The sequence below is a fragment of the Delphinapterus leucas genome, chromosome 20 (genome assembly GCF_059928025.1).
Source record: "Delphinapterus leucas isolate spDelLeu-1000000601 "Yukka" chromosome 20, BTC_Dleu_Yukka2, whole genome shotgun sequence".
NCBI classification, from domain to species: Eukaryota; Metazoa; Chordata; class Mammalia; order Artiodactyla; family Monodontidae; genus Delphinapterus; species Delphinapterus leucas.
In genome coordinates this window covers 41567663-41582649 of record NC_143148.1, presented here as the reverse complement: position 1 = coordinate 41582649, position 14987 = coordinate 41567663, and the positions used below count along the sequence as shown (strand labels likewise).

The window sequence follows — 14987 nt, the reverse complement described above, 5'->3', positions numbered from 1 at the left end:
GCGGGGAAGACAAGAGGAGGTTCCCAGGGGCCTTTGGGTGTTGGAGAGCAGAGGCAGCCTTAGGCTCGGACCATGCTCAGCTCCTGTCCTTCCTGTCCCCAGGGCAGCTGAAAGGTGTCCCCCGACTTGAGGGTCCCATCGAGAAGCCTCCAGCATGGCCAAGGAGCAAGCCAGCTGAAGTGGGGTCCACAGCAGCCCTACGCAGGGAGCCTTGGATGGTTTGGTGTCTGCTGACATGGAAGCCCTTGGGAAGATGGTGCTTCAGTGGCCGGCTGGGCAGGTAGGCAGCTCAGGCCCAGAAGGAGGCCTTGACCACACGGCCCTTCAGTGGCTGTGGCGGCCGGAAGTTGTTCACCATGTGGATCCTCTCATCATCCTCTGTGGTGAAAAGCAGGCTCCGGAATTTCTCCATCTTAAGGCAGAAGAGATACTCAGTGCAGAATGGGGGCGCTGTGGTCCTCTCTGATCCCAGACACAACATCTGGCATACCCTGCCCAGCCAGTTCTGCCCCTCTCTCCTCTTTCCCCTAGGGCTTGTCCCTACTTCTCCCCACTCATGTCCTCTTTGGGAACCCAACCTCAGCTACTTACTCACTGAAGAGCCTCTGGACCTGGACCCTGCTCCACCTAGTTCCAGTTCCTGTCCAGCTAAGAATCATCGGTAAAGGCAGCGTCCAGATCCTAACACACGAGGGGTGGTCCCAGGACCCAGGGATCTCTCCTTCTAGTCTGTGTCCAGGTCCTAATAACTAACAACCAAGCTGACTCCCACCCAAGGATCTAAACATTTATTAGCAAAAGATGGGAGCCTTGATGGTGGGACCACAGGCTGTGGGCTGCTGGTTGGGAGAGTCACACTGTCCGGGTGTGCCTGAGTGTCGCATCCTTCCATCTGGTACTCTGGGACGGCTCACCTGCCTCTCAGAGATGCTGATGGGCTCCCGGAGCACAATCCAGGTGACGCTCTCGCTCAGTGGGGGTGTTGTCAGGGAGCCAGGGTAGGTCCAGTAGTGCCGGCTGGCAGGCAGGAGGTACTTGGGGTTGAAGCAGCTGAACTGGGCCTTGGTGCCCTGGGGCACGGTGGGGGACCCAGGAGTCAGCAAAGACCTCCCAACAGGATGAGAGCAACACCCTCCCCACCGATTTCTGTCAATAGGATTTAGGCTTCTCCTTGGCCCATTGATGCAAATTGTGGCCAGATGTCTGTGATCCCAGAGGCTATATTCCAGCCTGGCTGGCCCTCTCCACCCATTCCCTTGTATGTAAAAGCTGTGGTTCCTAAAGCTCTTTGGGCACCATGTTCTCTCCCTTGCCTTCAACAGAGCTTAATGGCGCTGCTGGTCAGAGAACCGTTAATGTGACAGGCATCTCATCAATCCTATGCCCACCCAGACTTCACGCTGGGCATTCAGTGGGGCCGTGGACCCTGATGACGAGGAGTCAGTTGCAGGGCACCACAGGTGCTGACCTGCACCCTTCACCTCTGCCAGGGTTTGCTGCCAGGATGGAGGAGTGGATGGGCCCACTCCATGATCTAGCCTCTTCCTTCCTCCCCACCAGGCTGCTGTAGATCAAGGGCATGGACCCCTGGTCTCACCTTAAACCGAACCATGTAGAGTGCATCTGTCAGACGGTTCATGCTGGGGTGCTCGTCCCCCGTCTGTCAGGGAGAAGTAGTGTGAGGCCAGATCTCACTGTGTTCTGGAGCTAGGGGTGGTACCAGGCCTCCCATGGCCTTCTGGGCCCAGGTAACCCCCTCACCTCCAGGAAGACACCAACCACAGCCAGGCCATCGGGTGCTGAGGCCGCCTCCCCAAAGGTGCTGTACTTCTTGGCATTCCAATGAACCAGGTGCAGCTACAGGGGCAACGACAGGCCAGGCCAGTGCTTAGTGCCTCCCAGGGGCCATGGGAGCTCAGAGCCAGGCTTCCCTCACTCCCACCGGACTCCTGGCCCCTCTGCGGGAGGGGCGGGCCACAGATAGCATTTACCCTGTTCTGGGCCTGACCCTTTTCTGAGCCCCAAGGGACCAAAGAGATCGGGCCCTGCCCTCCGTGAACTGTGAAACAGATAATGACTATCCAGTGTGACACCTCCCTGAGGAAGTGAAGCCTGCAGCTGAGTCCAAAGAATAAGAAGGGGGTTATCAGATGGAACTCTTGGGACAAGGTATTCCAGGCTGAAAGAACAGCAGCCTGGAGATACGAAAGAGCCAGGTGTGGGCAGGGGATTCATCACATGCAGGTCAATATGGGAAGAGGTCAAGGGAGATGAGGCCAGGCAAGGCCAGTTCATGCAGGGCCTTGAATGCCAGGCTTAATCCTTGAAGGGTTGTTAGTAAGGCTGTGGTGGGACTGGATTTGTCCGTCATAAAATTCCTTCTGGACACACAGATCAGGACGACAGTAGGCAGAGTTCAGGTGGAAGACCTGAACTTCAGGTGAAGGGCGTCTCTCCCAAAGGTCCCCGAGTGACTTCACTCTCTCCAGTACCCCACACCAGGCACCTGTCAAGACCCTGGCTCCCCAGTCCCCAACTCCTTCCCCAAGTGGTAAAGGGATTCAGGTAGAGGAGGGTCTTACTTCGCTGGGGAATGACTTGCCGTCCACCGTGTGCTCTGAGCCCTCACTGTGCTTCTTGCCCCAGTGGAAATGGAGCTGCTTGAGCCGGTAGGGCCCATCCAGGGGGCCCCCAGTCACCACTGCGGGGAGAAGGGCGGTGTGTAGCAATTGCTGTGAGAGAGCCCACACCGCCCGCAGACAGCAGCGCCAATATCAGGGCAGTGCTCAGGAGAGGGATAAACTTTTCATTTGCAACATTCCTTGCTCTAAGTGGACTTGGATCAGCCCCCGCCCAGTTCCCTATGCCCTTAGCTGGGCCAGGGCAGAAATCCTGGAGCCCTGTAGGTGACAGAGGAGTCTGGTACACTGAGTGGGTATATCTCTCCATCTGGATCCTCCCCACTCTTGCCCAGTTTCGAGTGGAAGCTGGGACTTTGCCTCTCAGGCCCCGATTATCACTAACAATAGACCTCCCAGGTCTGGAGCCCTGACCCACAGCTGGGTCGGAAAAATTCTTTTCTTTAGTCCTCATAGTAGCTCATGAAAGATAAAACCTATTATTATTTCTATTTTATAAAGGAGGAACTGAGGCACAGAGAGGGCAAGGCATTTGCCCAAGGTCACACAGCAAGGCACTGAGCTAGGATATAAGCCTGCATCTACTTCATATAAGTTCAGAGCCCAAGGCCCTAATCACCAGGTCGTGCTGCCTCCCCAGAACCTGGAGGCTCCCCAGGACCTGATGTCTAGAGGCCAGCTCCTAAGGGTCCCCACTCTGATGGTCAGGCCCAGGTACCTCCAATGTCCCTCCTTCATGCCCTCTTTGGCAAGCCCCACTTATGCTGGTTTTGTGAATTTCCCACTCTGATACCTGGCGAGCTGGGGCCACTCACAAGGCCTCCTGGGACTGATTGAATTTCCAGCTGAAAGAGATCTGGCAGTGGAGGGAGCCCCAGCCAGGGCAGAATGTGAGCTCCTGGATCAGGTGACGGCCCTGGGCTCAGAGCTCCACTAGGCCCCTTGAGGACGGGTGACCAGGGCAGGGCCTTGCCCCCTGTGGGCCCTTCAAGGAGGAGGACCATGGGACAGCCCAGAGGCCCATTCTTGCTGTCCTGCCTCATCTGAGAAGCGGGGCCTGTCCATGGCAATGCTGGGTGGTTGACTGAGCCTGGGGCTGATGGCTGTGGGCCAGGGCAGGAGTAGGCAGCTCCCTGCTATGGGCTGGGAGGGCCCACTCTTCTGAGCATGACCCACCTGGGACTCCACAGTGCAGTCTCTTAGGGAGTGAACTGCCTCCCTAAACCTTGAGCTTGGCTCCCTTAGCCTCCTCTCTCCACCCTGACCATAGAACACACTGCCATTCACTGTGTACTTCCTATGTGTTCAGCAGTCTGCAGACATTAATCCCCACAGTGACCTAGAGGGGGACACATTGTTACCTGTTACCCCCTTGGCCAGACGTGGGACTGAGGCTCAGAAAGGTAGGTATCCTGCCCAAGGTCACACAGCTGGGGAGTGGCAGAGACCCAACTGTCTCACTCCCAAGCCTACTTTCTTCCCACTGGTCCCCTACCCCTGAGGCCTGGGCATTCTGATCGGGGACGGAACCCAAACCAAGTCAGAAAGTGAGCCCCTGGATCAGTGGTCCAGAGGAATGTTTCCTTGGGCCTTCGCCTGCCAAGAGTGGCCTTCACTGAGCTATTGATGTCTGAATTGAGCCCTCAGTGCCCTCTGAAGGCTGTTTAGAAGATCCAACCATTTGAAAACTGCTCCTTCATAAACTGTGATCTAAGGTCATCAAGAGCTCCATGTCCCTCCCCAAAGTTCTGGGTGGGAGGCTTTTCTTAGAATTCAGTACCAAGAATGCTGTGTCTCTCTTCTGAGGATCTGCTGGATTTCCTACCTTCTGCAACAAGAACTATAACTGATCCTCTTTCCCCTTTTCCCTAGCCTACCAGGGAACTCAGAGTTAAGCAACTAAGATCATTCCTATCTGGCTTTCCTCCCCTTCTCTGCCCTTTGATTTTCTATTTGAAACTTAAGTTTCCCTGAGTGCTTTCATTGTGCGTATGGGGGGGTTGGGGGAGGCGACAGAGGGGCAAAGTACCAGTCACTTCCTTACATAAGAAACTTTAGCAGGTTCCCTCCTTACCCCACTTCATCCCTCACAGGCCTGGTCATAAGGACAAAAATCCCTTTACTAAGGAGCACTCCCGAGGCTTCTGTCCAAGAATTTATCATGAAGGAACCCGAACTCTAATCCCAGGGCAAAGAGACCTTGGAAGGAGCTGCTACAAGTTCCCACTGGCCTCTCTTTTGTCCAGGATGGTTGGGATCTTGAGGCTGTAGGTGGGTTGGAGAAAAGACCTTTGGAGTGGGACCAGGCTGGTTCTGGCCCTCCCCAGCTCAGTGAGTCTCTACTTGCCCAACTTAGAGGTAGGTTCTTGAGAAGAATAAAAGAACTGCCTGTGACCTTAGCAAGGGGCCTGGCACACTGAACATTTTATTTCCGTTCTCTCTCTGCTGGGCTTGGCCAGATCACACAGAGAGGAGGGTTTGGCCTTAGGCCACACAGCAGCTCAGTGATGGGGCAGGGAGTGAAAACAAACCTGACCTAAAGCACAACTGAAAGAGAAGAAAGAGAATTAGCATTTCTTGAGCATCTGCTATATGCCAGCACTACAAACATCACTTCAGTTTTTCATTTCTCCTCTCTATGATCCTAGGGAGGAAAACAGGGTCTTAATGCTCCCATCCTATGCATCAGGAGACTGAGGCTCAGCCTAAGGCTTCACAGCTGGTGAGCAGTGGAGCCTTCCTTCCCTACCACGGCATGCTGCCCCTCCTGAGCCTGCCCGAAACAGGTTAGGATCCCGGGGGGAAGGGTACCAGGGTCCGGCAAACATCACCATAAGGGCCACTTACCAGTTCGGTCATCACTGTCATTGAAGTCCACTTGGACAGAGTGGCCATTGTTGGCGATGCTGAGGGACGTGCAGGACTCATAGGAAAGCTCCAGTGTCCTCAGGCTGGGCGAGTACACAGCCTTTCTGGATACGATATTGATTGGTGACTGGCGGTCTCCCTGGGCAATGGGATACAGCTTGTGCCAGTGTGAGGGGCCTGCAGATGGGGAGAGGGCAAGGACTCAGGCCAGCCTGAATCTCTGGGCTGCAGACTGAGGGCACCTGTAGGGGATGGTCCATGGCTCCCTGCTTTGGAGCCATGAGGTGTGGAGCTCCAATCCCAGCTCTGCCACTTCCCCTCTCAGCCTCCATTCCCTTGTCTGCGAAATGGCCTCACTAAAACTCTCCACCCAGAGCTGATAGGAGGCCCAGAGAGGTAATGCATGGAAGGCAGCCCAAAAAAGCTACAGGCTCAGGGGCAGTTTGGGGTAGTGGGTCCTCCCCGACAGGCAGTATTGCTTAGAGAGGTCCCCGGGCTCCCGAACTCCCTTACCTGACCCTACCAGGTATCTGGCCTCTTCCTGCACTTTGGCCAAGTTCGAGTTGGTGTTTGTGAAAATGACAACAAAAGTTCACATCAACCTCGCTTTGGCTCTGTGACATGAATTTGCTCCTCATACCAGCCTCGTGAAGTAGAAACGAGCATGATCCCCATTTCACAGATGAAGGAACTGAGGGCCACTGGCGCATGTGCGCGCACACACTTGGGCACTGGTATAAATACACAGTGTGTGCATGCATTGCCCCCAGCTGCCCTCCCCAGACATGTGCAGGTCCGGGGAGATTTTCACGTGTGCACACATATATGCACAGTGACCTGAGCTCACCGCACCCAGAGCCATCAGGCCCAGTAACACATGTGTACAAACACATAGCCCTGCCAACTACCTCTGACACACACATACGCACCCTCACACACAGCTATCCCCTGTTGCAAACCCAGGTCTGCACTAAGAGACTACAGCAAAACACATGCTCGTGCACACACATACACACACGCACACACACGCACACACACCTGCATGCACACCCACGAGCACCCACCACCTGCCTCCCAGAGACTCCATCTGCAGCCGAGAGGCTCGGCATCTCCCCGGGGAACATCCTGAGATGCAGCCTATTTTTAGAGCTATTGCCGGCTGGTGCTTCTCCCCGTTTTTGGCTTCTTAAGTTTTCCTGAGAAAACAGCAGCAGGTGCCGACAAAGCTGTGTCCCCAGTGGATGACTCAGAATCATGGCCCAGACCCACTGGGTTATTTTTGAAGTCCTGTGAGCATGCTGCATGCCGGCACCTCCATCCTCTGTCTTTTCCTCCCTCATCGCAACTAGACTGGGTGGCCCAGGACTGGGCGAGGGGCAGCAGCTTCAGGGTGGCCAGCTATGGGGCAGACCTATTGGGATACTGGACACAGTGCAGGTGGGCAGGACCAGCAAGAAGGCTGGAGTCAGGGGGAAGCACCCTGAAGCTGGCTGGGAGCAGGTGCTGGGGGGGAAGAGGATCTTCTATGGGTCGTGTCAACCTGCCCCTTCTCTGCCTCTCTCTACATCTCTGCTGATCTCTGTTGCCTTTTTCTGAAAGTCTCTTTCTAGCTTTTGCATGTCTAGATTTGGGGTTCTCCTCTCCAGAATATTCTCCTGTGTGCTTGGGGTCCCAGAGGGGCCAGAGACACCACAGCACCTCCCTAACTCCTTCTGGCCCATTGTAACCTCCAAACCCCCAGGCTTTGTAGCCTAGGACCCCCGCCCACCCTCACAGAGTGCCTGTCTCTCCTCAGATGAGTGGGACGGGGCTGTTCCTCCCACCAGCACTTCCGCTTCTCCCCACCCCCACCTGCCTTGCCTGGGTTTCATCCTGGCAGCCTGGATCTTTGCTCCTCATTGTTCATCTCGGGAAAAGCAAGAAACCCTTATCCCACACCCCGACCCCAGTTTGGTAAGAAATAGCCCAAAAGGAACTGACTTGCCCCAGTCTCACACTCAAGCCTTCTGGCTCTCACCGTCTGCCTCTTCTCCCTTCCTCTGCATCTTAAGTAAACTGAGGCAGGACCGAGGAGCTATTCTCCCGGTCAGACCAGGAGGCTGGTGTGGGCCACGGGCTCCCATGCCTCACACCTGGACGTGCTCAAACACCCTCCCCGAGGCAGACACCCAGACACATCCGTGAGCCCCCAGATGCTCCCTTCCTTCACATACCTGCCGACTCGAAAGCTCGGACGCTTCGACCGGGAAACTCTCTGCGCAGGACACCGCGCCCTTGCCCACGGGGAGCCCAGCTCGCCGGAGGTCCCGGCACACACGCGTGCGCGCTCCCCGCACAGACACCGCGCACAGCGCTCCGCCGGGACCGCCCCCCGCTGCCCTGGGCTACCTTCACCCGCTGCGCACTCCGGCGATGAGTGAGTGTCCCGGCCCGGGTCAGAGCGAACGGGGCCGTCAGGGGCTGCGCGGAAGAGGCGGCTGGACGCGCTCGGCCGCGGGGTGGCTAGCTGGCGGCGGGGCCGGCCGGGGTGCAGCGCGGACTTTGCGCCAGGTGCGGGGGGAGGCAGGGCTCGGGCCGGGCGGGTGGGCCGGGTACTGGGGAACGGATGGGAGAGGGATCCCGGTCCCGCCTATAGGATAGGGGGCTTGAGGGTACCGCAAACCCGGCTGGGCGCGAGGGTCAGGAGCGAGTCCCAGCGGGTGGGGGCCGGCCGGGGTCTGCGCCTACCGTCGTTGTGGCCGTAGCCCCAGCCGTGGTGGCCGGTCATGCTGTTGCCGTCCCCGCAGCCGTGCACCTGCCGGCTCGGCTCAGTTCTGCTCGCTCGGACTGCGGCTCCGGCCCCGCTCGCTGCCGCGGAGCAGCCTCTTAAAGCGGCGGCAGGCGGGAGGAGCAGTTCCCAGGCGACCCGCCCCCCACCCCCCCCAGCCGGGCGAGAGGGGCCGGCCCTGCCCCGCCCTCGCCCACCCGCCCTCAGGCCAGTTGAGCCCCGAGTTGAGATGCGAGATGCGGGGGGTGGGTGGGGGGCGGTCAAGGGGACCTAAACCCCAGCCCCATCCCCACCCTGGCCCTGGTCGGAGCACTCTCCCTCCTTACCTCCAGCCCGTGTACAGGCTCTGGGGCAGGAGAAACGGCCAATGCTGAGGGCGGCCTCTGTTTCTCCACATCCCATCTATTCCCCAGGCTTGTCACCGGGCAGTAAATCCCACCACCAGAGACCTGGGCTCTGGGCCCTGAGTCCTCTTGGACTGGGACCCTTTTAAACTGCAGATTGCACTGACCATCAGGTGTCCAGAACTGGAGCTTCCCCTGTTTGCCAGACACTGGCAAGTTCTGGGCCAAGCTTTGGGTCCTTCCTGTCATCTAACCCTCTCAGCTTCCCTACAACAATGGGTGGTCCTTCCATTAGCCCTATTTCACAGAACAGGAGACTGAGGCCCAGAGAGGTGAAGTGACTTGCCCGAGGTCATCTAGCCAGAGAGTGAGGGATTTACTCTTAGTTTGTCTCACTCCTAGGCTCTTGTGCTCTTTACTACTTCCCCTTGGTGCTGGGGGCAAAGGGGTCCTGTGGTTGGGATCTGGGAGCCCTGGGCTAGGAGGAGGCCTCGGGCAGAACCGGAGCCTCAAAGGGGGAGTGGGGAGTTTGGGCTTTAACCACTGGTCATTAAGACAGACAGACCCACAGACACCAGCTGGCTTTCCCATGGAACTAAGTCTGAGGCCTTGCCTCCACCCTCTCCTTCTCCTCCTGGCTTCCTCCTCTGTCTGGGTCTCTTTGCCTATTCCTCTACAGCCCGCTGTTTGTCCCTCCTTTCCTTGCCTCTCCATGACCTTTGGCACACCTGCTGGGAGCTCAGGGCCTCCACCCTGCACTCAATCTCAGTGTCTGCCTTGGCCCAACATTTTCCCACCCACAAGGCCTGGTCCTTGCTGTGCCCTCCACCTGGGACGTCCTCTGTCTTCCACCCACTGGCTGCAGCCGGCCCAATCCGACTCATCTGAGGATGTGGCCTTATGCCAAGGATAGGGCTTGTCTCTGGCTAGGCCGCAGCAGGCAGTTTTGGGAAGACAAACAGATGAGTGGATAGAAGGACAGACAACTGATCCCACCCAGGGGCTTGTACCCAACCAGAGTTGAAGGGCCGTTTGTGAAATGTCTGCTGGTCTGACCTCTACCAGAGGAGACTATTTCAGGCCCTGTTGTTGGCTGACCTTGTGAAGGAATGTGCCATCTTGTCTGCCAGGCTCCCCTATATCTGTGTGGCTGTCTTGATTTCCCTCTCCCAGGCCCTGAACCCCTCAGGTCCCCAAGTAGAGTTGTGGAGATCAAGGGACAACTGGTCGCTGGGCCAAGGTCAGTCAGTGACTTCCCAACACTGCCTAGATGCTCCTCCCTGACCCAAGAGCTGGAAGGGGCCCTTAATAGAAATCTGACCCTAGGGCAGGGGGGCAGGGCATCATAATAAACATGTAGGGGGTGGCCCCCAAGACTGTCATGTGACAGGGCATGCAACCTTGTCAAGGTCCCAGGTCTCCAAACCAGGAATGTCATCTTTAGACCAAGAAGACAAAGACTAGCTTCAGAGTGAGGACTGCAGTCTCCGGTCATCTCCCAGAAGAGCCAGCCACTCTTCTCCTGGGGGAGTTGCAACACTTTCAGGGCCTGGGGATGGGCCCAAATGTGTCTACTTCATTGACCTACTTCCCCCTCACTGTGACCCAGAAGACATTTCCATGTTTATTTCTGGTGCTAAAAAAGTTGGGATTACTTAGTTTTGAATCCAGTTTCATCCGCACAGCAACCCCACTTTACAGATGAGGAAAGCAAGGCTCAGAGAAGTTGAGTTAAGCTGTACAGTGAGCAACTGAGCAAGAATGAAAACCCAGGGCTGCTGAGTCCCTTATTCAGCATGTCTAAAATCACCAGGAGAGGGGAGGAAGTGGATTTTAAATTTGATTATCATTTGTGTATATATGCAAGACTCTCTTCACAATGACTTAAGAGAAGCTAGGGAGAGTGTTTGCCTCCAGGGTGGAGACTGGGAGCCCCGAAGGGTGGGGGAGGGTGCGGAATGGGGGTGGGAGGGACACTCTTTACTGCCTACTCCTTTTGAAAGAATTAAAGTATTGCCTCTTTAACAACCAGATAAAAGTTGATCCAATTCTTTCCTTCCTATATCCTGTCTTTGGCAATTTTCTCTGGGTGCTGGAGAACTGGGAACTCAGGTAGGTAAGAGGAGCTGATGGAGTCTGCCTGTCTCAGGTGAAGCTCCAGTTTCCCTGCAGCCCACTCAGGTCAACTTGGGAAAGACTGTGCCCCCATTCAGGCACCTCCTGTCTCAATTACGTGCCGTCTTTAAAGCTGAATTGATTTCACTGCTCTGGAGTTTACTCTTTGGTCTCACTGGCATCAGTGGCCTCCTGGATTTTGCTGTTTCTGGAGGAGAGGGAGGGTAGGGATGTGTGAGCCATAAGGAAGGGCTGGAGAAGGAGGGCAGGAGCAGATTGCACAGCCACACCTCATTCATTGCGAACTTGACCAGATCTCACTTCCCCTCTCAAAGTTACAAGTCTCTCTTCTCTATAACAATGAGGTGATTGGGGCATCATCCCAGCCCTGACCACCTCATGGGATCCCTGTGAACATTGGTTGAGACAACAGTTGTCCAGTGCTGCACCAACAGGCAGAATCTTGCCTGCTCTTCACTGTGTGTTGTGCACATGGCCAACGGGCCAGACCGAAGACCTAGAGACTCTAAGATCAAAATTACAGCTTATTGTGGGTTGTTTTTTGTTTTTTTAAAAATTTATTTATTTTTGGCTGCATTGGGTCTTCATTGCTGCACGTGGGCTTTCTCTAGCTGTGGAGAGCAGGAGCTACTCTTCATTGGGGTGCATGGGCTTCGCATTGCGGTGGCTTCTCTTGTTGTGGAGCACGGGCTCTAGGTGCGCGGGCTTCAGTAGTTGTGGCTCGCGGGCTCTAGGGCACAGGCTCAGTAGTTGTGTGTGGTGCACGGGCTTAGTTGCTCCGCGGCATGTGGGATCTTCCCGGACTAGGGATCGAACCCGTGTCCCCTGCATTGGCAGGCGGATTCTCAACCACTGCACCACCAGGGAAGTCCTGCACCTGTTTTCCGATCTATCAGATGGGAATAGAGAATCGAGAGGGCTAATAGGATGGTCAGGTGAGGTGATATCTGTGAGTGTCCTGGAACCAAGTATGTACTCTCAGAACTCTGTTCTTTCCCCTTCTCCTTAGCTTGTTTGGGCACATTTAAACCAAACATTCCTTTTCCAGTTACAGTGGTAGCACCTATTTATTGTAGAAAATTTGGGAGAATCAGAAAAGCATAGTAAAGAAAATTAAAATCACTGGTCATATTACCACCCAAGAATCACCACTGTTAACATTGTAGTGACCATACTGCCGGGCTTTTTCAATATGTATTAGTAGTACTTAAAAGACAATCGGAATCATATGTGGAGCTTTGTGACCAGTTTTTTTTTTTTTTTTCACTTCATGCCCTATGATAAGCATTTCCCTGTGTCATCAGTCTTGGAGAACTTGACACTTAATAATTGCACAGTGCTCTAGTATGTGGATTATTTCCAGTTTTCACAATTGTAAAGGCACTGCAGTGGGCATGCTTATTTATACATCTTTGTGTGTGTGTCTGATGATTTCCCTGGGAAAGTGGTATAACCAAATAAGATGAGGTACACATTGTGGGTAAGGCATTTTAAAATGTAGAAGGTATGGTGGAAATAGTTTTAGAAATTTATTCTTTCATTCAAAGCATTTATTGAAGACTTATTAGATGCGAAGGGCTGAGCCAGGCATGGGTGATACAATTGTGAACATTACAGACCCACAGTTTTCTCAGCCGAGGGGTGGAGGAAAGAGGCAAGAGATTGGCCAATGAGCACCAGGATGAGAAGGGCTGGGATAGATAAGGTCAGGTAGGGAGGGCTAGTAGCTAAGGCCTGGGAGTGTGTCCTAGGTTGTGATTCATTCTTCCTGGCTGGTTTCCCAAAGATTATAACCTCTTCCAGGGCAGAGGTAGCCCCAAACTTCCTGGAAGCCCAAGTATCCTGTCTCCTCCAGCTGAGACCAACCAGGATGGGTAAAATAATAGACCTAAGCTGGGTCTGGCTAGATCTGTAGGGGTGTTTGTTTCTAATCCCTGTGCCACCTTTTAATAGCTGTGAGAATTTGGAATTTTGCTCACCTCTCCAAGTGTCTGCTCTCTTGGGTATAAAATGGGGTAAACAGTAGTATCTATTGCATTGGGTGAGTACAATGAGCACAGAATGGTGATGCGTGTCAAGGGCCTGCCTGGCATATGAGTACTCAGTAAACAGGGGTTGTATAGGGATTTGGGGGCTCAGTTTTCCCACCTGTTCAGTGGGAGATTGGCCTAGGTTGGTGGTTCTCAAACTTGAGCATGCATCAGAATCACCAGGAGAGCTTCTTAAAAGTTTCCGAGGCCTCACTCCAGAGTTTCTGTTTCAGCAGGTCTGGAATGGGGCCTGAGAATTTGCACTTCTAACAAGTTCCCAGGTGATACTGATGCTTCTGGTCCAGGGCCTCACTTAGAAAACCAATGGTCTAAATGAATGCAGCCTTTGTTTCCTGTTCTGATACCTTTGATTCCCTGTCTTCTATAATAGGAAGAACTTGTGAGGTGCCCTGAGTTCCCAGATGGCAGGGTTTGTGTCTGGTCAACCGCCATGGCTCCATCACAGGCACCTTTCCATGCTGTTATGGGTTGAATTAGATCCCCCAAAAGTTGTTGAAGTCCTAACCCCCAGGACCTTTGAATGTAATCTTATTTGGAAATATGGTTTTTGTAGATATAATCAAGTTAAGATGAGGTCATTAGGGCGGGCCCTGATCCAATGTGACTTATAAGAAGAGAAGAAATACAGAGACATGAGGGGAGAATATCTATGATGATGCAGGCAGAGACTGAAGAGCTACATACAGCTGTAAGCCAAGGAGTACTAGCAAACCACCAGAAGCTAGGAAGGCCAGGACAGATTCTTCCCTTTAAGCTTCAGAAGGAGCATACTGCGCACACTTTAATTTTGGACTTCCAGCTTTCAGAACTGTGAAACAATGAATTTCTATAGTTTGTACCAGTCTGTGGTACTTTGTTACAGCCGCTTTAGGAAAATAATACACTGAAGCATCTTTTTTACGGGACACCACCAACACAAACCTTTTTCAAAATCTTATATTTCTTCATAGGCAGTATGACTCCCCTCTGCCAAATTTGGGGATGTTTTCATTCATGCAGTCCATGATTGCACTGAACCCTCACCTGTCGCCTTTTGACCTTCCCACATTCCGTGGTTGTATTTTATTATCCCTTATATTTCACCTGTCCAATTGAAAGGAGGACATGTGACAGCATAAGCACATGACAAACTGGGAGAGTCTCATGCCTCTGTTTCCCATCAGTTGTGTTCCATGGGTGCTATGTAGGGATCAGGGAAGTCATGAGTGGGTGTGCCCCCACCTGATCCTGGAGACAGCACCTAGGGGGAATTACATCCATCATCGCTGCATCATTACTGTTAAACTGTGCTCCTTCCCCTGTTCCCATTCCAGGGTGGGTTGGGGTGGAGATCTGTGCCCATTTTCACCTTATTTCAGGTAATTATTAACCTGAAGATGCCTGTAGAGTCTGGGAGATAGAGAGGAAGGAATCCTCATGTCCCTCCAGTCTCCTTTCTCTCCCCCTTCCTCATGGGGTAATCCCCTTCTTTGGCATCCATCCCCAAAGGGATGTTTCTTTTCTGGAAGTGGAGGGCTTTAAATTCCACCTTGCTTTTATGTTCTCTTCTCAGTCCTCGTGACCTGGCCCCTGCGGTCCCTCAAACTTCCCCTGACCACTCCCTACCCTTCACCTAACTCCACACCACACCAAAGTTTAGTGCCTCAGCCTGTCATGCCTCCTCTGCCTCCCAGGGATGACACCTGCTGTTCCTTCTGCTTAAAACATTCTACTTTGCCCACACCACGTGAAACATTCCTGGAGAGGGGGAGTGGGTGGGGTTCCTCTGCCCACCTCTCAGCTCCCCAGCTTCACATTGTCTAGTGAGTACTCCTTTACCGTCCCTCTCCTGTCTTGGGACAATGAACTCCCCTAGAACAGAGCCCCAGACTTATTCCTCTTTGCATCTGCATCCAGGAGCAGCTAGCTTTGTGATTGGAAACCTGCCCTAGTGTGAGCTTGTTGAATGACAGGATGGAAGAAATGGGTGAATAATAATGATCATAATAATGAAAGTTATTCAGATATGAATTTTTGTGAGTCTTGTTCTGTGTATTCAAAATCTCATTAAAGACTAATAGAACTCTGTGAAGGAGGCTCATTTATCCCCATTGCACAGAGGAACAAACTGAGGATATGAGCGGTAAAGAGCAGATCTCACAACCAGTAAGTGGTTAAAATCTAAATCTGCCTGATTCCAAAG

The 14987-nt window shown here is 53.6% G+C and overlaps 1 protein-coding gene across 1 annotated transcript; it reads right to left on the bottom strand.

The window, feature by feature from the left end:
• Positions 1-210: 210 nt before the first annotated feature.
• On the bottom strand, positions 211-8382 carry CA7 (carbonic anhydrase 7). The gene is made up of 7 exons (XM_022583531.2): positions 8235-8382; positions 5487-5684; positions 2583-2701; positions 1762-1857; positions 1598-1660; positions 915-1070; positions 211-412 (listed from the first exon to the last, which is right to left on the bottom strand). The coding sequence occupies exons 1-7, from the start codon at positions 8272-8274 to the stop codon at positions 290-292; spliced, it is 795 nt and encodes a 264-aa protein (XP_022439239.1). The 5' UTR covers positions 8275-8382; the 3' UTR covers positions 211-289.
• Between the last annotated feature and the right edge of the window lie 6605 nt (positions 8383-14987).